Below are 27,539 nucleotides of genomic sequence, written 5' to 3'. Positions count from 1 at the left end.
CGTGTGTGTTTCATGTATGTGTGTGTGTGTGTGTACAGGACTCTGAATGGTTTGGGCTTGTTGGTGTGTTCGATGGATGGCACCGTGGCATTTTTGGATTTTTCTCAGGATGAACTTGGGGACGCCCTCAATGAAGAGGAGAAGGTAACACACACACACACACACACACACACGTTATACAGAACCACTAGATGTGGAGCAGCAGTTTAAAACATTGACTGAGCACAAAAACAATCATTTTTCCCAGAATGCCATTCACCAGAACCTGTATGGTAAAAGCTTGGCCATCACTATGGAAACGCAGCTCTCCACCACCATTATCGAGAATCCGGAGATGCTCAAGTACCAGCAGGAGACCCGAACCACCAGCGCAACCCTGGGGTCCAGCATGGAAAGTCCCACCCCCAAACTGAGCAGCGTGGTGAACGGGGAGTCACTGGAGGACATTCGGAAGGTACACACACACATGCACACGCACACACACACGTGCACACACACAGGTGCACACACACACAACACACACACATTGTCATGCAAAAACATACAAACACACTCACGTGCACACACACACACATGCACACACACACATTGTCATGCAAAAACATACAAACACACACCCGCACACATTCAAGCATGCAAAAACATACAAACGCACTCACGTGCACACACACACACATGCACACTCACGTGCACACGCACACACACACAACACACACACATTGTCATGCAAAAACATACAAACACACTCACGTGCACACACACACACATGCACACTCACGTGCACACGCACACACACACAACACACACACATTGTCATGCAAAAACATACAAACACACTCACGTGCACACACACACACATGCACACTCACGTGCACACGCACACACACACAACACACACACATTGTCATGCAAAAACATACAAACACACACCCGCACACATTCAAGCATGCAAAAACATACAAACGCACTCACGTGCACACACACACATTCAGCCACGCAAAAAAACACACACACACATCAGTGATGTATACAGAGTGTGTGGCACTTTTTTTTTTCACTATTCATCTAGATTACGAGAACTAGTTCTGAGTGTGTAGTTGTGTATGGTGTGTGTATATAGTGTGTGTAGTGTGTGTGTATATGTATAATGTGTATAGGTATAGTGTGTGTAGTGTGTATGTATAGAGAGTGTGGTGTGTATGTAGAGAGTGTGTACATGTATAATGTGTGTGTATGTGTATAGTATGTAGTTTTTGCAGGCTTGTAATGTGTGTATATGTATAACGTGTGTGTATAATGGGTGTGTATAGTGTGTGTAGTTGGATGTAATGTGTGTGTACAGGAAGTGATGTAGAGTATATAGAGCACTGTCATTGGTTGATGTCGTTATGGTGATGTTATGGTATGTGGATGTGATGTTTGGTACAGAATCTGTTGAAGAAGCAGGTTGAAACGAGAACCGCTGACGGCCGGAGAAGAATCACACCGCTGTGTATCGCTCAGCTGGATACTGGGTAATACACACCTACACACACACACACACACCTATACCTATATGTTATATACTATACACTCACCTATATGTTATATACACTTACCTATATGTTATATACACTCACCTATATGTTATATACACTCACCTATATGTTATATACACTTACCTATATGTTATATACACTTACCTATATGTTATATACACTCACCTATATGTTATATACACTTACCTATATGTTATATACACTTACCTATATGTTATATACACTTACCTATATGTTATATACACTTACCTATATGTTATATACACTCACCTATATGTTATATACACTCACCTATATGTTATATATACCTACAGTGGGGAAAATAAGTATTTGATCCCCTGCTGATTTTGTAAGTTTACCCCCTTACAAAGACTTGAACATAGGGCTGTCGCGCTAACCGCAATTTTGAAATATCGCGGTATAGACCAGCCAACCGCAGGGCGTGCCAAGCAACCGCAACACCGCGATATTCACGGGCGTAATAAATGTTAAATAAATTCATAATGAAAATGAGCTAGGAGCGACATTTTCCCGCAACCTGTTCTCATGCGTTGCTGCTGAGTGTCAGGCTTTGTGTTTTAAAATGTAAACAATCGCAACAGGAATTATAGGCAAGTTTATTAATGATCAAATTCAGTTCACACTCAATAAAATACTTGTAATTTAGACTATATTTAAACAGCCTCGGTGTACTAAACACTTAATGAGGGTTAATATGGCATTGCAGCCTGCAAATATTCTCTTGCTGGAATTATTTAAATGTATTTTTTCGTTGAATAAAAATGTATTGAAACGAATAATAACTTAAAATGTAGTATACGTATATTGTTATGTTAATTATATCTACTAAATAGATAGTTAATAGTGGCGCATTAATAACCGGGCTAGATTTGCTTTGATCTGTAAAGTCGCATGCAGGATCAGTACACGTGTGTATTAGTGTAACATCGGTAACGTCGGGAACATCACTCCCTCACTCAGATCCTCTCTAAACCACATCAGGTGAACGTGTTGGTTCTTCTAGCGCGCATGATAACGCAGGTTTAAACTCTTACAGACTTTATTCTTTATTCTATTTTTTTTTTACCATATTTTGATTAGATGTTCGTTTAAAATATTTAGCCTTTTGTTTCACAGTGTATATCTAGCCTAGAAGCTAAATTTAAACCTTTTTTAATAGAGAAAAGACGCGCATCCCTGCTCTGTTCTGTATTTAACATTAAACACACATTTCATTGGTCTTAAAGCTGTCTCATCTTTGTCATTATAAAGCAATAATATATCGAATCATAGCCTAACAATACAGCTTGTTTATATAGCTCTAAAATCCAGATTAATTAAGTAATTTTCAAAAAAAAAAAAAAAATTAATAAATAAATTGGCGATATCACCGCATACCGCGATATTGAGACAGGTTGAATATCGCAGGGGGAAATTCTTTCACCGCGACAGCCCTACTTGAACAGTCTATAATTTTTATGGAAGGTTTATTTTAACAGAGAGAGACAGAATATCAACAAAAAATCCAGAAAAAAAACATTAAATAAAAGTTATAAATTAATTTGTATTTAATTAAGGGAAATAAGTATTTGATCCCCTACCAACCAGCAAGAATTCTGACCCCCACAGACCGGTTATGTGTCCATGAGGCTACAAATTAGTCCTGTCCCTGTATAAAAGACTCCTGTCACAGAATCAGTTTCTTCCATTCAAATCTCTCGACCACCATGGGCAAGACCAAAGAGCTATCAAAGGACGTCAGGGACGAGATTGTGGACCTGCACAAGGCTGGAATGGGCTACAAGACCATCAGCAAGAAGCTTGGTGAGAAAGAGATCACTGTTGGTGCGATCATTCGAAAATGGAAGAAATACAAGATCACAGTCAATCACCCTCACTCTGGAGCTCCATGCAAGATCTCACCTGGTGGGGTAAGAATGATTCTGAGAAAGGTGAGGTCAGTCCAGAATTACACGGGAGGAGCTTGTCAATGATCTCAAGGGAGCTGGGAGCACAGTCACCAAGAAAACCATTAGTAACACACTTCGCCGTAACGTAAATTGAGCTCTTTGGCATCAATTCCACTCGCCGTGTTTGGAGGCAGAGAAATGCCCGGTGGGGATGGTGTTCTTGGGGTCATATCCAGCATTTCATTGCTCCCAGCTCCCTTGAGATCATTGACAAGCTCCTCCCGTGTAATTCTGGACTGACCTCACCTTTCTCAGAATCATTCTTACCCCACCAGGTGAGATCTTGCATGGAGCTCCAGAGTGAGGGTGATTGACTGTGATCTTGTATTTCTTCCATTTTCGAATGATCGCACCAACAGTGGTCTCTTTCTCACCAAGCTTCTTGCTGATGGTCTTGTAGCCCATTCCAGCCTTGTGCAGGTCTACAATCTCGTCCCTGACGTCCTTTGATAGCTCTTTGGTCTTGCCCATGGTGGTCGAGAGATTTGAACAGAAGAAACTGATTCTGTGACAGGAGTCTTTTATACAGGGACAGGACTAATTTGTAGCCTCATGGACACATAATCGGTCTGTGGGGGTCAGAATTCTTGCTGGTTGGTAGGGGATCAAATACTTATTTCCCTTAATTAAATACAAATTAATTTATAACTTTTATTTAATGTTTTTTTTTGTTGATATTCTGTCTCTCTCTGTTAAAATAAACCTTCCATAAAAATTATAGACTGTTCAAGTCTTTGTAAGGGGGTAAACTTACAAAATCAGCAGGGGATCAAATACTTATTTTCCCCACTGTATATGTTATATACACTTACCTACAGTATATGTTACATACACACCTATATGTTATATATACTCACCTATATGTTATATACACACACCTATATGTTATATACACTTACCTATATGTTATATATACTCACCTATATGTTATATACACACACCTATATGTTATATATACTCACCTATATGTTATATACACACACCTATATGTTATATACACTTACCTATATGTTACATACACACCTACAGGTATATGTTATATACACTTACCTACAGTATATGTTACATACACACCTATATGTTATATATACTCACCTATATGTTATATACACACACCTATATGTTATATATACTCACCTATATGTTATATACACACACCTATATGTTATATACACTTACCTATATGTTATATACACTTACCTATATGTTATATACACACCTATATGTTATATACTCACCTATATTTTATATACACACACCTATATGTTATATACACACACCTATATGTTATATACACTCACCTATATGTTATATATACTCACCTATATGTTATATACACACACCTATATGTTATATATACTCACCTATATGTTATATACACACACCTATATGTTATATACACTTACCTATTTGTTATATACACACCTATATGTTATATACTCACCTATATGTTATATACACACACCTATATGTTATATACACTCACCTATATGTTATATACACACACCTATATGTTATATACACACACCTATATGTTATATATACTCACCTATATGTTATATACACACACCTATATGTTATATACACTTACCTATATGTTATATACACACCTATATGTTACATACACACCTACAGGTATATGTTATATACACTTACCTACAGTATATGTTACATACACACCTATATGTTATATATACTCACCTATATGTTATATACACACACCTATATGTTATATATACTCACCTATATGTTATATACACACACCTATATGTTATATACACTTACCTATATGTTATATACACACCTATATGTTATATACTCACCTATATGTTATATACACTCACCTATATGTTATATACACTCACCTATATGTTATATATTCACCTATATGTTATATACTCATCTATATGTTATATACTCACCTATATGTTATATACTCATCTATATGTTATACAACCCCTGGCAAAAATTATGGAATCACCACTCTTGGAAGATGTTCTTTCAATTGTTTAATTTTGTAGAAAAAAAAGAAATCACAGACATGCCACAAAACTATCATTTCTCAAACTGTCAACCCTCTGGCATTAAGAAACAATAAAAAAAGAAACAAATATAATAGTTGTGGTCAGTCACAATTGCTTTTTTTTAGATCAAGTAGAGGAAAAAAATATGGAATCACTCAAATCTGAGGAAAAAATTATGGAATCATTAGAAAACACTGCACCATTATTACTTTGTTGCACCACCTCTGGCTTTTATAATGGTTTAAACTCTCTGAGGCATGGAGTTAACTAATGACAAACAGTATTCTTCATCAATCTGCCTTCAACTGTCTCTTGCTGTTGCCAGATCAGCTTTGCAGGTTGGAACCTTGTCATTGACCATTTTCTTCCATTTCCACCAGAGATTTTCAAATGGATTGAGATCCGGACTATTTGCAGGCCATGCCATTGACATTATATGTTTTCTTGAAGGAAAGTTTTCACGTCCTTTGCCCTATGGCAAGATGCATTATCATCTTGAAAAATGAAGTCATCATCACCAAACATCCTTTCAACTGATGGAATAAGAAAAGCGTCCAAAATTTCAATGTGGACTTTGGCATTTATTGAAGACCATCTCCCCTGTGCCTTTACCCGACATGCAGGCCCATATCATCAACAACTGTGGAAATTAACATGTTTTCTTTAGGCAGTTATCTTCATAAATTTCATTGGACAGACACCAAACAAAAGTTCCAGCATCATCACCTTGCCCAATGCAGATTCGCGATTCATCACTGAAGATCACTTTTATCCAGTCACCCACAGTCCACGATTGCTTTTCTTTAGCCTACTTTAACCTTGTTCTTTTCTTTTTAGGTGTTAATGATGGCTTTTGTTTGGCTTTTCTGTATGTAAATCCCATTTCTTTTAGGTGATTTCTTACAGTTCAGTCACAGACATTGACTCCACTTTCCGGCCACTTGTTTCTCATTTGTTTTGTTGTGCATTTTCTGTTTTCAAGACATATTGCTTTAAGTTTTCTATCTTGATGCTTTGATGTCTTACTTGGTCTACCAGTATGCTTCCCTTTTACAACCTTCCCATTTTGTTTGTACTTGGTCCAGATTTTAAACACAGCTTACTGGGAACAACCAACATCTTTTGCGACATTCCACAATGATTTATCTTCTTGAAGGAGTTTTATAATCCTCTCATTTGTTTCAACTGACATATCTTGTGTTGGAACCATGATTCATGACAATCTGCTTTGTGCAACAGCTCTCCGAGGTGTAAGCACTCTTTTTAAACTGAAGAATAATTAGCAAATCTAATCTGCTGCAGATGTTTTGTTTTTAAACTGCAAATTACAGAGTGATTCCATAATTTTTTCCTCAGATTTGAGTGATTCCATATTTTTTTCCTCTACTTGATCTAAAAAAAGCAATTGTGACTGACCACAACTATTATATTTGTTTCTTTTTTTTATTGTTTCTTAATGCCAGAGGGTTGACAGTTTGAGAAATGATAGTTTTGTGGCATGTCTGTGATTTATTTTTTTTCTACAAAATTAAACAATTGACAGAACATCTTCCAAGAGTGGTGATTCCATAATTTTTGCCAGGGGTTGTATATACACACCTATATGTTATATACTCACCTATATGTTATATACTCATCTATATGTTATATACACACACCTATATGTCATATACATTCAACTATATGTTATATACACTTACCTATATGTTATATACACACCTATATGTTATATATACTCACCTATATGTTATATACACACCTATGTTATATAAACACACCTATATGTTATATAAACACCTATATGTTATATACTCACCTATATGTTATACACACACACCTATATGTTATATACTCACCTATATGTTATATACTCATCTACAGTATATGTTATATACACTTACCTACAGTATGTGTTATATACATACCTATATGTTATATATACTCACCTATATGTTATATACACACACCTATATGTTATACACACACCTATATGGTATATACACTCACCTATATGTTATACACACACCTATATGTTATATACACACACCTATATGTTATACACACACCTATATGTTATATACACACACCTATATGTTATACACACACCTATATGGTATATACACTCACCTATATGTTATATACACACACCTACTGTATATGTTATATATACAGTGTATCACGAAAGTGAGTACACCCCTCACATTTCTGCAAATATTTCACTATATCTTTTCATGGGACAACACTATAGACATGAAACTTGGATATAACTTAGAGTAGTCAGTGTACAGCTTGTATAGCAGTGTAGATTTACTGTCTTCTGAAAATAACTCAACACACAGCCATTAATGTCTAAATAGCTGCAACATAAGTGAGTACACCCCACAGTGAACATGTCCAAATTGTGCCTAAAGTGTCAATATTTTGTGTGACCACCATTATTATCACTGCCTTAACTCTCCTGGGCATGGAATTCACCAGAGCTGCACAGGTTGCTACTGGAATCCTCTTCCACTCCTCCATGATGACATCACGGAGCTGGTGGATGTTAGACACCTTAAACTCCTCCACCTTCCACTTGAGGATGTGCCACAGGTGCTCAATTGGGTTTAGTCCATCACCTTTACCTTCAGCTTCCTCAGCAAGGCAGTTGTCATCTTGGAGGTTGTGTTTGGGGTCGTTATCCTGTTGGAAAACTGCCATGAGGCCCAGTTTTCGAAGGGAGGGGATCATGCTCTGTTTCAGAATGTCACAGTACATGTTGGAATTCATGTTTCCCTCAATGAACTGCAGCTCCCCAGTGCCAGCAACACTCATGCAGCCCAAGACCATGATGCTACCACCACCATGCTTGACTGTAGGCAAGATACAGTTGTCTTGGTACTTCTCACCAGGGCGCCGCCACACATGCTGGACACCATCTGAGCCAAACAAGTTTATCTTGGTCTCGTCAGACCACAGGGCATTCCAGTAATCCATGTTCTTGGACTGCTTGTCTTCAGCAAACTGTTTGCTGGCTTTCTTGTGCGTCAGCTTCCTTCTGGGATGACGACCATGCAGACCGAGTTGATGCAGTGTGCGGCGTATGGTCTGAGCACTGACAGGCTGACCTCCCACGTCTTCAACCTCTGCAGCAATGCTGGCAGCACTCATGTGTCTATTTTTTAAAGCCAACCTCTGGATATGACGCCGAACACGTGGACTCAACTTCTTTGGTCGACCCTGGCGAAGCCTGTTCCGAGTGGAACCTGTCCTGGAAAACCGCTGTATGACCTTGGCCACCATGCTGTAGCTCAGTTTCAGGGTGTTAGCAATCTTCTTATAGCCCAGGCCATCTTTGTGGAGAGCAACAATTCTATTTCTCACATCCTCAGAGAGTTCTTTGCCATGAGGTGCCATGTTGAATATCCAGTGGCCAGTATGAGAGAATTGTACCCAAAACACCAAATTTAACAGCCCTGCTCCCCATTTACACCTGGGACCTTGACACATGGCACCAGGGAGGGACAACGACACATTTGGGCACAATTTGGACATGTTCACTGTGGGGTGTACTCACTTATGTTGCAGCTATTTAGACATTAATGGCTGTGTGTTGAGTTATTTTCAGAAGACAGTAAATCTACACTGCTATACAAGCTGTACACTGACTACTCTAAGTTATATCCAAGTTTCATGTCTATAGTTTTGTCCCATGAAAAGATATAATGAAATATTTGCAGAAATGTGAGGGGTGTACTCACTTTCGTGATACACTGTATATATATCAGAGTCACATATGATGTGCTCCCATCTCCAAAAAACCTCCACCAGTGGTATGGTGAGGATCCAACCTGTGCCCTCTGCCCAACTTCAGCGACTCTCAAACACATCTTGACCAGCTGTAAGACCAGCCTCACACAAGGCCGCTATACATGGAGGCACAACCAGGTCCTCAAGAGTCTGGCAGCAGCTCTTGAGAGCAAGAGGAATACCATCAACTCCTTGCCCCAGAGAGCAACCAATTTCATTACAGCCCCAATCTTCATTCGGGAGGGACAGACAAAGTCTAACCATCCCCCTACGAAACCAGAAGCTGGACAGCTAGCCATGGCCCGGGACTGGAAGATGCTAGTCGATGTTGGCCAGCAACTAATTTTTCCACCTGAGATTGCAGACACCACCCTTAGGCCAGATTTGGTACTCTGGTCCCCTTCACTGAAGTCTGTTTACATCATAGAGCTCACAGTCCCATGGGAGAATTTAACAGAAGAGGCCTATGAGCGCAAGAAACTGCGCTACACAGAACTGGCAGCACATGCTCAGCAACGAGGATGGAACACGAAAGTCTATCCGGTTGAAGTGGGATGCAGAGGTTTTGTAGCTTCCTCCACCATCAGGCTGCTAAAAGACCTTGGCATCCATGGACAGGCTCTGCGACAAACAATTAGATCAGTTTCTGAAGCGGCCGAAAGAAGCAGCCAGTGGATATGGATCAAGCGGAAGGACCATTGCTGGGCTCAAAGAGCATCGACAGGACCCGCTCACTAATCCCACCCCATCCCATTAGAGAACCCAGGTCACAAGCCTCTAGGAGGAGAATGAACAAGGTATGAGATTAGCGCTAGGCTTGACTCAGGGAAGTGGACACCCCCCTGCCTTGCATAGTCCCGTGGACTAAATAACCAGGCAATTCTCATGATTGGACATGGGACACAAGCTCAGGTTTGATCACCTTGTAGCTGGCCACCTTTGATGAGGGTGTTTAGGGTTGAAAGGCCGAAGCACCCCTTGATTCAAAGGTACACTACTGATGATGTGTCCTGAAATTTACATCTTTCCATGTCTGAGATATAGCTCTCACACCACTCTCAACACCAAGGCAAACCTCATGTGCATACCATTTATTGGCACAATGGACAAGTTTACCATCACGTCCTGTGTTTTATGATTCTATACACTCACCTATGTGTTATATACACTCACCTATAATGTTATATACACTCACCTATATGTTATATACACACCTATATGTTATATACACTCACCTATAAGTTATATACTCACACCTATATGTTATATCACATCATACACATACCCACACATACTCTTAAACATTATATACACACACCCATATAGTATATTCACACCTACACACAACAATGTTATATCCACACACCTATTTGTTATATACACACACCTACACACATACGTTTACATTATACAACCCCTGGCAAAAATTATGGAATCACCACTCTTGGAAGATGTTCTGTCAATTGTTTAATTTTGTAGAAAAAAAATAAATCACAGACATGCCACAAAACTATCATTTTTCAAAATGTCAACCTTCTGGCTTTAAGAAACAATAAAAAAAAGAAACAAATATAATAGTTGTGGTCAGTCACAATTGCTTTTTCTAGATCAAGTAGAGGAAAAAAATATGGAATCACTCAAATCTGAGGAAAAAATTATGGAATCACTCTGTAATTTGCAGTTTAAAAACAAAACATCTGCAGCAGATTAGATTTGCTAATTATTCTTCAGTTTAAAAAGAGTGCTTACACCTCGAAGAGCTGTTGCACAAAGCAGATTGTCATGAATCATGGTTCCAACACAAGATATGTCAGTTGAAACAAATGAGAGGATTATAAAACTCCTTCAAGAAGATAAATCATTGTGGAATGTCGCAAAAGATGTTGGTTGTTCCCAGTAAGCTGTGTTTAAAATCTGGACCAAGTACAAACAAAATGGGAAGGTTGTAAAAGGGAAGCATACTGGTAGACCAAGTAAGACATCAAAGCATCAAGATAGAAAACTTAAAGCAATATGTCTTGAAAACAGAAAATGCACAACAAAACAAATGAGAAACAAGTGGCCGGAAAGTGGAGTCAATGTCTGTGACTGAACTGTAAGAAATCACCTAAAAGAAATGGGATTTACATACAGAAAAGCCAAACAAAAGCCATCATTAACACCTAAAAAGAAAAGAACAAGGTTAAAGTAGGCTAAAGAAAAGCAATCGTGGACTGTGGGTGACTGGATAAAAGTGATCTTCAGTGATGAATCGCGAATCTGCATTGGGCAAGGTGATGATGCTGGAACTTTCGTTTGGTGTCTGTCCAATGAAATGTATGAAGATAACTGCCTAAAGAAAACATGTTAATTTCCACAGTTGTTGATGATATGGGCCTGCATGTCGGGTAAAGGCACAGGGGAGATGGTCTTCAATAAATGCCAAAGTCCACATTGAAATTTTGGACGCTTTTCTTATTCCATCAGTTGAAAGGATGTTTGGTGATGATGACTTCATTTTTCAATATGATAATGCATCTTGCCATAGGGCAAAGGACGTGAAAACTTTCCTTCAAGAAAACATATAATGTCAATGGCATGGCCTGCAAATAGTCCGGATCTCAATCCATTTGAAAATCTCTGGTGGAAATGGAAGAAAATGGTCAATGACAAGGTTCCAACCTGCAAAGCTGATCTGGCAACAGCAAGAGACAGTTGAAGGCAGATTGATGAAGAATACTGTTTGTCATTAGTTAACTCCATGCCTCAGAGAGTTTAAACCATTATAAAAGCCAGAGGTGGTGCAACAAAGTAATAATGGTGCAGTGTTTTCTAATGATTCCATAATTTTTTCCTCAGATTTGAGTGATTCCATATTTTTTTCCTCTACTTGATCTAAAAAAAAGCAATTGTGACTGACCACAACTATTATATTTGTTTCTTTTTTTATTGTTTCTTAATGCCAGAGGGTTGACAGTTTGAGAAATGATAGTTTTGTGGCATGTCTGTGATTTCTTTTTTTTCTACAAAATTAAACAATTGAAAGAACATCTTCCAAGAGTGGTGATTCCATAATTTTTGCCAGGGGTTGTATACACACGTACACACACAGCTAAACATTATATACACACACCTAAACATTATATACACACACCTATACATTATATACACACATGTACACACACAACTAAACATTATATACACACACCTATACAGTATATACACACACACGTACACACACCTATACATTATATACACACATGTACACACACACCTAAACATTATATACACACCTATACATTATATCCACACATGTACACACACCTAAACATTATATACACACACCTATATATTATATACACACACGTACACACACACCTATACATTATATACACACACGTACACACACACACCTAAACATTATATACACACCTATACATTATATCCACACATGTACACACACCTAAACATTATATACACACACCTATATATTATATACACACGTACACACACACCTATACATTATATACACACATGTACACACACACCTAAACATTATATACACACCTATACATTATATCCACACATGTACACACACCTAAACATTATATACACACACCTATATATTATATACACACACGTACACACACACCTATACATTATATACACACACGTACACACACACACCTATACATTATATACACACGTACACACACACCTATACATTATATACACACACCTATACATTATATACACACACGTACACACACACCCCTATACATTATATACACACACGTACACACACACCTATACATTATATACACACACATACACACACCTATACATTATATACACACACGTACACACACCTGTACATTATATACACACACACCTATACATTATATACACACACATACACACACACACACACCTGTACATTATATACACACACCTACTGTATATATTATATACACACACGTACACACACACCTATACATTATATACACACGTACACACACACACACACACACCTATACATTATATACACACACCTATACATTATATACACACACGTACACACACACACCTACACATTATATACACATGTACACACACACACCTATACATTATATACACACACATACACACACCTATACATTATACACACACACCTATACATTATACACACACACGTACACACACCTGTACATTATATACACACACACCTATACATTATATACACACACATACACATACACACCCCTACTGTATATATTATATACACACACATACACACACACCTATACATTATATACACACACGTACACACACACACACCTATACATTATATACACACGTACACACACACCTATACATTATATACACACACCTATACATTATATACACACACGTACACACACACACCTACACATTATATACACACGTACACACACACACCTATACATTATATACACACACATACACACACCTATACATTATACACACACACGTACACACACCTGTACATTATATACACACACATACACACACACACCTGTACATTATATACACACACCTATATATTATATACACACACGTACACACACACCTATACATTATATACACACACATACACACACCTAAACATTATATACACACATAAGTACACACACACACACCTATACATTATATACACACACCTGCACATTATATACACACACGTACACACACACCTGCACATTATATACACACACCTATGTATTATATACACACACGTACACACACACACACACCTATTTATTATATACACACATGTACACACACACCTGCACATTATATACACATGTACACACACACACACACACACCTATACATTATATACACACACGTACACACACACACACCTATACATTATATACACACATGTACACACACACCTGCACATTATATACACATGTACACACACACACACACACCTATACATTATATACACACACGTACACATTATATACACACACCTATGTTTTATATACACACACGTACACACACACACACCTATACATTATATACACATGTACACACACCTATACATTATATACACAGACCTATACATTATATACACACACGTACACACACACCTAAACATTATATACACACACTTACACACACACCTAAACATTATATACACACACCTATACGTTATATACACACGTACACACACACACACCTATACATTATATACACACACGTACACACACCTATACATTATATACACACACGTACACACAGCTATACATTATACACACACACACACACACCTTTACATTATATACACACATGTACACTCACACACAGCTATACATTATATACACACATGTACACACACACCTGCACATTATATACACATGTACACACACACACACACCTATACATTATATACACACACCTATGTTTTATATACACACACGTACACACACACACACCTATACATTATATACACATGTACACACACCTATACATTATATACACAGACCTATACATTATATACACACACGTACACACACACCTAAACATTATATACACACACGTACACACAAACCTAAACATTATATACACACACCTATACGTTATATACACACGTACACACACACACACACCTATACATTATATACACACACGTACACACACATCTGCACATTATATACACACACCTATACATTATATACACACACGTACACACAGCTATACATTATACACACACACACACAGCTATACATTATATACACACACGTACACACACACCTGCACATTATATACACACAGTATTCACACTCATTCACACACAACACACACACATACACAGACATACGTTATGCACACTATATACACACACTGTATACATTACATGTGTGTTTGTGTGTGTGTGTGTGTGTGTGTGTGTGTTTTTAGGGATTTCTCGCCCGCTCTCTTTAACAGTACCCCCATCATGCCCGGCTCGTCGTCCACTCAGCTCTCATCTGACTCCAACACGACCAATTCTCTCAGTCTCAGAGTCTCACATGAACCAGCAGCTCAACCCAAACCATCACAGGAACCAGTCACCACGCCCCAGTCCAAAACCACACCCGACATAAAGGACAGGTACTGCGCTAATATATCTGTACTGAGACTCGACCCCTTTCAACCAGTTCTTAGTTCTTACTCAGGGGTCCAACAGTGGTGTAAACCCTCAAACTGCTGAAGTTCAGTAACATTAAACATTCAATACTGCAGCAGTTCTGATGTTCTCACTGATGATGAGGGTGTGAGGATGTGGACCTCACCATTACAGCAGGTGGAGATGAAGGAGTGACGTATCCTCTGACCTGTCTCACCTCCTGTGTCTCTCTGTCCCTCAGCGTTTCTCCATCAGTGAATTCAGCTGGTCTGAAGCCCGTCCTGCTCCTCACCTCCGTCTCCAAAATCGAACCAATGAGAGCTCTGGATTCACGCTTTACTGAGCGCTCCAAGGTCACGCCACCGGTCAGCGGTTCACCTGCAGCCTCCAGCGCCCCCGCCCTGGACAGGTACTGATGATGTCACTGCAGGTTCACATTCTGATTGGTTTAAAAAGTCTGATTGTTGCACACAGAATCTGATCATCAACGGATTTCTGTACTGTGTGTGTATAAGATATTCATATGTGTGTGTGTGTATGAACTTATGTGTGTATTTGTGTGTGTGTGTGTATGTATGTGTGTGTGTATTTATGTGTGTGTGTTTGCGTATGTGTGTTTGTGTCTGTGTGTGTGTGTGTGTGTGTGTAGTCATTCGTGTGTGTATGTGTGTATGTATTCATTTGTGTGTATGTGTGTTTGTTTGTTTGTTTGTGTGTGTGTGTGTGTGTGTGTGTGTGTAGTCATTCGTGTGTCTGTGTGTGTATTCATGTGTGTGTGTTTGCTGCTTTACCAAAATTATGTTTGTATATTACTGAAAGTTGCTGTGTCCCAAATATCATCGTATACTCTATATACACCCTGAATTAGATCCCCACTTATGGTGAGGTTACTACACTGGGCACACTGTGTAGTCAGTAGTGTGTGCTTTGAGACCCAGCCCTGAATTATTACACGCCTGTACTCCACTGTTAGATCCTGATTGATTGATTATTGAAGACTCGGAGTTGGGTGTCTGTTACCTGAGTAGCTAAGATCAGAGTTGGCACCACCCTGTGATCTGGTGATGATGGTGTAGGTGGACCTGACGGAGGTGTGTAGGTGATGTTCACCAGGCTTTACTGTTGTGTCTTGGTCCTCAGGGTGAAGGACAGCACTAGTGTGGTTGCTGCTGGTGGAGCTGTTGGAGCTGGTGCTGGTGGTGCTGGTGGGAGTGGTATAAAGGAGCTGAAGGTGAGGGAGGACTCCAGCAGTGACAGTGAAGATAAAATGGTGCTGAAAATGATGCCCACTCTGGTCAAGCGCAGAAACGACTTGGACGCCTCCACCCTAGAGGTGGTGGAGAAGAGGAAAAAGGGGCGACCCAGGAAGGACACCAAGCTGCTCATGAGTGTACCGCAGGTCTACACACAGGTACACACACACAGAGGGGTGGGGTAAATAAAAGGTGAGGGTAGATTAGGTGGGGGTAAATGAAAGGCGGGGGTAGATTAGGTGGGGGTAAATGAAAGGCGGGGGTAGATTAGGTGGGGGTAAATGAAAGGCGGGGGTAGATTAGGTGGGGGTAAATGAAAGGCGGGGGTAGATTAGGTGGGGGTAAATGAAAGGTGGGGGTAGATTAGGTGGGGGTAAATGAAAGGCGGGGGTAGATTAGGTGGGGGTAAATGAAAGGGGGGGGTAGATTAGGTGGGGGTAAATGAAAGGCGGGGGTAGATTAGGTGGGGGTAAATGAAAGGCGGGGGTAGATTAGGTGGGGGTAAATGAAAGGCGGGGGTAGATTAGGTGGGGGTAAATGAAAGGCGGGGGTAGATTAGGTGGGGGTAAATGAAAGGCGGGGGTAGATTAGGTGGGGGTAAATGAAAGGCGGGGGTAGATTAGGTGGGGGTAAATGAAAGGCGGGGCATTACATTTACATTTTCAGCATTTAGCAGACGCCTTTATCCAAAGCGACTTACATTACTATTACAGTATACAATCTGAGCAATTGAGGGTTAAGGGCCTTGCTCAAGGGCCCAACAGCAGCAACCTGGCAGTGGTGGGACTTGAACCAGTGACCTACGGATTACTAGTCCAGTACCTTAACCACTAGGCTACTGCTTGCCCTTAACTGCCATTAAATGCTGTGTTTGTGTTTCAGACTTCAGTACCGGTGGAGAAGGAACCATCAGGAGCTCCAGCACCTGTAACCACCCTGAAACTGCCTAAACCTGCACTACAGAAATCATTCAGCACTCAGGTACAACTACACACACACACACACACATTCAACAACTACACACACACTCATTCATTAACTACACACACACACACACACATTCAACAACTACACACACACTCATTCATTAACTACACACACACACACACACATTCAACAACTACACACACACTCATTCATTAACTACACACACACACACACACATTCAACAACTACACACACACACATTCAACAACTACACACACACTCATTCATCAACTACACACACACACACACATTCATCAACTACACACACATTCATCAACTACACACACACACACACATTCATCAACTACACACACATTCAACAACTACACACACACACATTCATCAACTACACACACACTCATTCATCAACTACACACACACACACACACATTCATCAACTACACACACACACACACATTCATCAACTACACACACATTCAACAACTACACACACATTCAACAACTACACACACACTCATTCATTAACTACACACACACACATTCAACTACACACACATTCATCAACTACACACACACACATTCATCAACTACACACACACATTCATCAACTACACACACACACATTCATCAACTACACACACACACACTCATCAACTACACACACACATTCATCAACTACACACACACATTCATCAACTACACACACACATTCATCAACTACACACACATTCATCAACTACACACACACACACACATTCATCAACTACACACACACACACATTCATCAACTACACACACACACACACACATTCATCAACTACACACACACATTCATCAACTACACACACATTCATCAACTACACACACACACACACACACACACACACATTCATCAACTACACACACATTCATCAACCACACACATTTATCAACTACACACACACACACACATTCATCAACTACACACACACACACACATTCATCAACTACACACACACATTCATCAACTACACACACACACACATTCAACAACTACACACACTCATTCATCAACTACACACACATTCATCAACTACACACACACACATTCAACAACTACACACACACTCATTCATTAACTACACACACACACACATTCAACTACACACACACATTCATCAACTACACACACATTCTACAACTACACACACATTCATCAACTACACACACACACACACACACACATTCATCAACTACACACACACACACACATTCATCAACTACACACACACACATTCATCAACTACACACACACACACATTCATCAACTACACACACACACACACACACACATTCATCAACTACACACACATTCATCAACTACACACACACACATTCTACAACTACACACACATTCATCAACTACACACACTCATTCATCAACTACACACACACATTCATCAACTACACACACACACATTCTACAACTACACACACACACACACATTCATCAACTACACACACACACATTCATCAACTACACACACACACACATTCATCAACTACACACACACATTCATCAACTACACACACATTCTACAACTACACACACACATTCATCAACTACACACACACACACACATTCTACAACTACACACACACTCATCAACTACACACACACACACACACACATTCATCAACTACACACACACATTCATCAACTACACACACACACACATTCAAGAGCTACACACACATTTATCAACTACACACACATTCATCAACTACACACACACACACACATTCATCAACTACACACACACACACACATTCAACAACTACACACACACTCATTCATCAATTACTCAACCCGGTACAGGATCAGTGTGGTGCTCTCAGTCTGTAAACCATCATGTTGTTTGTAAATGTTGTCTAAACAAATTGGATAGAACCCTGTGCGTCCCAATATTTTTGGAATTGAGGTTTGTGCGTACATGTTGTTGTTTATGTAATAATCCATCAGAGACTTATGTGTGTGTGTGTGTGTGTGTGTGTGTGTTTGTGTAGGTGGGTTCGGACCCCACTGTGTACCTGGAGGTGGAGAACGAGGTGTGTGTGGTTGCCGGTTCTCGGATCAGTCAGCTCCGCTACAACACGTCCGGCCGTGACTGGAACACGGTGTTCACTAGCCGTGTCGTCATAGCAACAGCCAGCAGGTACGCACACACACACACACCTGCATTACGTTGTGACGTCATAATCAGCCCAAACTTCATCGTGGTGCTTTTCTGTTGTCATAGTGACGTGGTTGCAGTGGCATGCGAGGATCGGACCCTGACGGTGTTCTCGTGCTGTGGGCGGAGACTGGTCCCGCCGATCATGCTGTCTGCACCAATCGCAGCCCTGCACTGCTCCACCCACTACGTGATGGCGCTGAGCGCCTCGGCCACGCTTTCCGTCTGGTACCGACCACGCCCACTTTTACATGACATCACTGTGTGGATTTTATTCAAATTAAATTAGGTTATGTTCACATGATGCACACGGTTACCATAGCAACTGTAAATGGGATTAATGAATAAGAGATGATCTAATGTATTTCTTATTTTAAAAGTTTTATTATTAATAATGCTACAGAATATTACAATTTTAAAAACACGCCCTAATAATTCGGTCAGCATTTCTTTATAAAACCAAACTTTTACTAGCAGAGGAAACACTGGGATTATTCTACACATCATCCCAAAAATCATCCCCAAAAATCACTAAGAGGTACAGAAAACCTGGGGTCACCAGGTCTCTGAAACCACCCTCAGATGCCACCTTCATGCCAACAGATTATTTTTTGCTTGGAAAAAGTCTTTCCTGTATAAAAGCACAAACCTGAGAACCTGGAGTCGAGTAACACTACGCTCTACGGTCAGATAAAAAGAAAAACACTCAGTGTGGGTTTGGCATAAAACAGACAACTACACTAAAAATAACCTGACACATTCTGTGAAGTATGGTGGAGGGTCTGTGATGCTGTAGGGCTGCTCAGTCTCCTTCTCCTCAGCTAAAGTGGATCATGTACAGGAGAGGAACTTGGACCCTGGTCGATCTGTGGAGAGACTGTGTAGAGGAAGGGTCTCAAATTTCTTGCTGTGTATTCTCCAAACTTATTAGGTGTTATAGGGGAAGAATAAGAGCTGCTTTACTATCAAAGAGAGCTTGTACACAGTGTTAAGTGTGTGTGTGTGTGTGTGTGTGTGTGTGTGTGTGTGTGTGTGTGTGTGTGTAGGGATGTACAGAATCAGGTGGTTCTGGTGAAAAATGAATCTCTGAGCTGCATCTTAGCAGGTAAATGTATTAATATACTGTAACCCGTGTTAATCCACAAAGGATGTACCTGTCTGTACCTCTGTCTGTACCTCTGTCTGTACCTGTCTGTATTTCTATCTCTATTTCTGTCTGTCTCTATCTGTACAGGTTTGTATCTGTATTCATTTGTCTGTCTGTCTCTGTCTGTCTGTATTTGTATTCATTTGTCTGTCTGTCTCTGTCTGTCTGTATTTGTATTCATTTGTCTGTCTGTCTCTGTCTGTCTGTATTTGTATTTATTTGTCTGTACCTGTCTGTCTCTGTCTGTTTCTACCTGTCTCTGTTTCTCTGTACCTGAATTTATTTGTCCGTCTGTACCTGTATTTATTAATTTGTTTATTTATTTGTCTGTACCTGTACCTGTCTGTATGTATTGATTGATTTGTTTGTGTGTGTCTGTGTCTCTCAGGTTCTGATACGGTGGTGTTTTCATTATTAACTGATCGTGGAGTTCCTGTCGTCTCTCTCTCGAATGGGAAATCTTACTGCTACAGTTCCAGCATGGAGACCTGGTACACCCCCTCCAGATCATTATTACCCCCCCCCCCCCCCCCCCCCCATTCTAACCCCAACCCCCCATTAACATGCTTTTATAATCCACAGAGAAGAACAGATCATTATCCCAGCCATTGTTTATTACAGGTGTATGTAAACTTTTGACCCTGCTGTAAACATTGATGGATATTTGTGGGTCTCCTTTAGGAACCTGATTGTGGATAAGCAGGACTCTCTGGTTCAGTGTGCAGATTTCAGTAACTGTGTTTCTTCCCATGATCCACTGGTCTCCTCCGGCCCTCTCGCCACCACTCAGGGACGTAATCTTAGGTACGAGCTCTCTGATTGGGCTAGAGTATGCTTACCCATTGGTCAGGTGAAACTGATGTAACTGCGTCTCTTTGTGTATTTCAGTGCGGGGAGGTTAGCGTGCGGTCTCTCCTCCACCCCACACAACATCCAGAAGCTGATGACGCTCTCGTTCCTGGAGAACCAGCTCTCCTCCACCCTCATCCTGCAGTCTGCCAACGAGTACAGACACTGGCTCCTCATCTACACCCGCTTCCTGGTTAACGAAGGTGAGAAGTGATGGAGAGTGAGCAGGAAGACGTGATGCATGATTGATTAATAACAAGAGAATAAAGAATTATTATGGACCACTGATGGATGGAATGCAAATTAAAGGATATATAAGGAATGATGTACAGAGGTAATGAGATTTTGAGGAAAGTGGAAGGTGGAGTAAGGATGGAGAAATGGAGGTAAAGGGGGTTTGGGAGGGTGGTGGGATAAGTAAGCGTGGATGAATGGACTGACAGTAAGTTGAGGATGAATGCTAGAGTAAATGATGATGGGTGTAATGGATGGATGATGGATGGAAGGTGGAGGGATAGAAAATTAACGTTACACAACACCGGTGTAAAGCACACCACTGTTTGGACACCTGGTGTGTAATATAGGGCAGCTCAGAGTGAGATGGGCTCAGTCAGGGCTGTTTGGGGCAACACTGAAGAACCATGTTACAGACCCATACAGACCCCCAGTCCTCGCAGCATGTTTATTATGTGTGTGTGTATAATGTGTGTGTGTATAATGTGTGTGTAGGTTATGAACAGAGGTTGAGGGAGCTGTGTAAGGATTTACTCGGTCCAGTTCATAAATCCAGCAACACGTCATGGAATCCGACTGTACTGGTAAGTTTAGAATGTAAACTGTAATAAACCCACATTACCAGTAAAAGTTGGGGCGTTTAGTTAAAGGCAGTAAAAGAAGAATGTGTGATGTGTTTCATTCTCTTTCACTGTAGTTTGTAAATAGAATCACGTTTAGAATTTGATCCCTGTAATGCACTCCAAAAAAGTCAGGATGAGGGCATGTTCCCCCCTGTGTTCCCCCCTGTGTTCCATCAGCGTTCCTATTAATTTCTACTTTTTAATGTGTGAGGAACTGAGGACACTAATGGTTGCAGGTTTGTAAGTGGAATTTTTCTCTGTTCTTGCCATGACTTGACGGTGCTTTGCACCTTTCACTGATAAAAGTCCGGATGGTCCTTTTTGTCTTTTACAAGCTGAACCGTGGACTCATCTGTTAGTTAAAGTCCGCGACCCCCCAAACAAACGCAAACTACAAACACAAACTGTCTTCAGATCATGAAGGTTCTGGCGGCCTCTTCTATGAACTCTGATTTTCAGTTCTTTCCATAGATTTTCAATTGGATTCAAGTCGGGTGATTGACTGGGCCATTCTAGCAGCTTTATTTTCTTTCTCTGAAACCACTTGAGAGTTTCCTTGGCTGTGTGTTTGGGATCATTGTCTTGCTGAAATGTCCACCCTCGTTTCATCTTCAGCATCCTGGTGGATGGCAGCAGATTCTTATCAGGAATGTCTCGGTACATTTCTACATTCATCCTTTCTTCAATTACATGAAGTCTACCAGCACCATATGCTGAGAAACAGCCCCACACCATGATGTTCCCACCTCCAAACTTCACTGTTGGTATGGTGTTTTTGGGGTGATGTGCAGTTCTATTTCCCCTCCAAACATGGTGTGTGCTATGACATCCAAAGAGTTGGTATTTTGGTCTCATCTGACCAGACTATATTCTCCCAGTATTTTATAGGCTTGTGCAAATGTTGTGCAGCAAACTTTAAACGAGCTTCAACATGCTTTTTCTACAGCAATGGAGTCTTGCGCGGTGAGCGTGCATAAAGGCCATGGCGGTTAAGTGCATTGTACTTATAGTTTTCTTTGAAACAACTGTACCTGCTAATTCCAGGTCTTTCTGAAGCTCTCCGCGAGTGGTCCTTGGCTCTTGGACAACTCTTCTGATTATTCTTTTGACTCCTCTGTCAGAAATCTTGCGAGGAGCACCTGGTCGTGGCCGGTTTATGGTGAAATGATGTTCTTTCCACTTCTGGATAATGGCCCCAACGGTGCTCACTGGAACATTCAGAAGTTTAGAAATACGTCTGTAACCAATACCATCAGTATGTTTTGCAACAATAAGGTTGCGAAGGTCTTGAGAGAGCTCTTTGCTTTTAATGTAGTAAATAGTAAATAGTATATGTGTGTATATAACGAGGGTGTATATGACGAGGGTGTGTATATAACGAGGGTGTATATGACGAGGGGGTGTATATGACGAGGGTGTGTATATAACGAGGGTGTATATGACGAGGGTGTATATAACGAGGGTGTATATAACGAGGGTGTATTAACGAGGGTGTGTATATAACGAGGGTGTATATAACGAGGGTGTATATAACGAGGGTGTATTAACGAGGGTGTATATAACGAGGGTGTATATAACGAGGGTGTATATAACGAGGGTGTATTAACGAGGGTGTGTATATAACGAGGGTGTATATAACGAGGGTGTATATAACGAGGGTGTATTAACGAGGGTGTATATAACGAGCGTGTATATAACGAGCGTGTATATAACGAGCGTGTATATAACGAGGGTGTATATAACGAGGGTGTATTAACGAGGGTGTGTATATAAAGAGCGTGTATATAACGAGGGTGTATTAACGAGTGTGTATATAACGAGGGTGTATATAACGAGGGTGTGTATATAATGAGGGTGTATATAACAAGGGTGTGTATATAACGAGGGTGTATATAACAAGGGTGTGTATATAACGAGGGTGTATATAACAAGGGTGTGTATATAACGAGGGTGTATATAACAAGGGTGTGTATATAACGAGGGTGTATATAACAAGGGTGTATATAACGAGGGTGTATATAACGAGGGTGTATATAACAAGGGTGTGTATATAACGAGGGTGTATATAACAAGGGTGTATATAACAAGGGTGTGTATATAACGAGGGTGTATATAACGAGGGTGTATATAACAAGGGTGTATATAACAAGGGTGTGTATATAACGAGGGTGTATATAACGAGGGTGTATATAACGAGGGTGTATATAACGAGGGTGTATATAACGAGGGTGTGTATATAACGAGGGTGTATATAACGAGGGTGTATATAACGAGGGTGTATATAACGAGGGTGTATATAACGAGGGTGTATATAACAAGGGTGTGTATATAACGAGGGTGTATATAACGAGGGTGTATATAACGAGGGTGTGTATATAACGAGGGTGTATATAACGAGGGTGTATATAACGAGGGTGTATATATTTAGGGTCTGAGGAAGAGGGAGCTGCTGATGGACGTGCTTCCTGTGGTGGGACAGAACCTGAGATTCCAGCGTCTCTTCACTGAGTATCAGGACCAACTGGAGCTGCTCCGCCTTAAATAGTAACGCCCCCATGACCACGCCCTGACCTGATATAACCCCGCCCACTCACCCGGGCTCTGTAGTGTAGATGTGAGAGTAGCAATACAGATTTACAAAGAGAAGTAACTAAAGTCTCACCCCCTGTCTCATTCTCTGTCTCACCCTCTGTTTCACCTTCTATTACAGTCTGTCTTACCCTCTCACCCTCTGTCTCACCCCCTGTCTCACCCCATCTCACCCTGTCTCACCTTCTATTACAGTCTGTCTCACCCTCTGTCTCATTCTCTGTCTCACCCTCTGTTTCACCTTCTATTACAGTCTGTCTTACCCTCTCACCCTCTGTCTCACCCCCTGTCTCACCCCATCTCACCCTGTCTCACCTTCTATTACAGTCTGTCTCACCCTCTGTCTCATTCTCTGTCTCACCCTCTGTTTCACCTTCTATTACAGTCTGTCTTACCCTGTCTCACCCTCTGTCTCACCCCCTGTCCCTCCCCATCTCACCCTGTCTCACCTTCTATTACAGTCTGTCTCACCCTCTGTCTCACCCCTGTCTCACCCTCTGTCTCACCCCCTGTTTCACCTTCTATTACAGTCTGTCTCACCCTCTGTGTCACTCTTTGTCTCATGTATAATTATACACTAAATAAATTGCAGTACCACTGGGTAGCAGTTAAATGCTAAAACAGTACAGACATACACGTCGTGAGACAGACAGGTTTGGGATGGATGGAGGGAAGCATCTGAGTGCTGATTGGTTGTTGAAGCTCCGCGTCTCTTTTGTACATATTTGTAAACTTTTTCATTTTTGTTAATTTGTATGAAATGAATGAAATAAAGTGATACATAATTCTGCAATCACGTGTTCACGTCTCACTCACATTCTAACAGTAATTATAAATATTAATAATTATAATAAACCCAGTCCAGTGTAAAGTTTCCACAGTCGGTGATGGTTTGGAGTGCCATGTCATCTGCTGGTGTTGGTCCACTGTGTTTTCTGAGGTCTGTACCTAAACAATAAAATACCCTGCTGTATTTATAATAATAATTATAATTAATGACACTTTTCGTCTGTGCTGTAAGAAGCGTCAGTACTGGAGTACGTTGGTGTTGGTGAAGCTGAACTGAGAGTTAAATGTGCAGTGAGGACAGATGTTCCACATTTCAGGAGTTTTACACACAAACTCTGAGAGGAAGGAAGCTGGTTTTACTGGACCAGGGATGTTGTAGCCTAGTGGTTAAGGTACTGGACTAGTAATCAGAAGGTTGCTGGTTCAACTGTCAGGTTGCCACTGTTGGGCCCATGAGCGAGGCCCTTAATCCTAAATTGTTTAGACTGTACGTATACTGTCACAGTCCTGTAAGTTGCTTAGTGTAAATATGGACCACTGAGCACTTACAATAAAGAAAAGAATGGCGTGTGCTGGTGCCCCTCAGCCCCTGCGCCTTATTGGCTCGCTGGGTTGCTCAATCTAATTGAACTTTGACCAACCGCTGACCTTTTTACTGAGCCTCCAATGAGACAAACTGTTTGATATGAGGGGGTACGAACGAATAAGTTTGTTTATTTATTATAATTATAACGTGATGTTTTACACTGTGGTTCCATCATGACAGGACGGGTCGTTACTGCTCACACCAGATTCATCAGTTCAGGTTTAATATCAAACACACTCATGAACTATTTAGTGTCTCCAGTTCACCTCACTTACACGCCTCTGTACTGTGGGAGGAAACCGGAGCACCCGGAGGAAACCCACACAGACACGGGGAGAACATGCAAACTCCACACAGATAGGACCCGGACTGCCCTATTTGGGAATCGAACCCTGGACCTTCTTGCTGTATAGAATTTATGCTGTTTTACAATATAGACGTAAAATAGTAATTTCATCTCATAGCTAAAATTTTTTACATTTTCTTATTTTTATTTTATTTACTGTATTCACACTGTACTGGAGCTGCTGTAACACTTGAATTTTCCCCATGGGGATCAATAAAGGAATCTTATCTTAACACGTTGAAAGTGAAACCACCACACAGTGAGGAAAAATGCAGCTACACGTACATTCAAGTCGATGCTTTCAGTGAGGATTTAATGTTTTTTTTATTTGCTGAACGCTTCTCATCTGAACGTCTCTATCAGTTTAATTTAAGCTGCTTTATTTGCATGTGTCCACATTTGTAAGCACATTTGTAAAAATTTTCATATTTAAACTTAAATTTGTTGTTAATTCCATTTTAAACTCAGACAATCTTAATAAAGCTCTCCTCGTGCCTTTCTCATG

The 27,539-nt window shown here is 40.4% G+C and overlaps 1 protein-coding gene across 1 annotated transcript in view; it reads left to right on the top strand.

Moving 5' to 3' along the window:
• The window catches only part of LOC134335432 (protein HIRA), a 33,978-nt gene extending 7,872 nt beyond the window's left edge, over positions 1–26,106 (top strand). The window contains exons 11-25 of the mRNA XM_063017957.1: positions 39–144; positions 248–454; positions 1,429–1,514; positions 15,250–15,441; positions 15,699–15,866; positions 16,598–16,868; positions 17,593–17,691; positions 19,705–19,853; positions 19,938–20,099; positions 20,918–20,976; positions 21,407–21,509; positions 21,700–21,822; positions 21,907–22,070; positions 22,597–22,685; positions 25,153–26,106. Coding sequence (XP_062874027.1) covers positions 39–144; positions 248–454; positions 1,429–1,514; positions 15,250–15,441; positions 15,699–15,866; positions 16,598–16,868; positions 17,593–17,691; positions 19,705–19,853; positions 19,938–20,099; positions 20,918–20,976; positions 21,407–21,509; positions 21,700–21,822; positions 21,907–22,070; positions 22,597–22,685; positions 25,153–25,269 — 2,095 coding nt within the window. The 3' untranslated portion in view covers positions 25,270–26,106. The remainder of the gene's footprint in view (positions 1–38; positions 145–247; positions 455–1,428; positions 1,515–15,249; positions 15,442–15,698; positions 15,867–16,597; positions 16,869–17,592; positions 17,692–19,704; positions 19,854–19,937; positions 20,100–20,917; positions 20,977–21,406; positions 21,510–21,699; positions 21,823–21,906; positions 22,071–22,596; positions 22,686–25,152) is intronic.
• Positions 26,107–27,539: the final 1,433 nt, after the last annotated feature.

The sequence above is a fragment of the Trichomycterus rosablanca genome, chromosome 21 (assembly GCF_030014385.1).
Source record: "Trichomycterus rosablanca isolate fTriRos1 chromosome 21, fTriRos1.hap1, whole genome shotgun sequence".
Taxonomy (NCBI): domain Eukaryota; kingdom Metazoa; phylum Chordata; class Actinopteri; order Siluriformes; family Trichomycteridae; genus Trichomycterus; species Trichomycterus rosablanca.
Note: the sequence above shows the minus strand (reverse complement) of the source record. Positions and strands in the feature narration are given on the sequence as shown.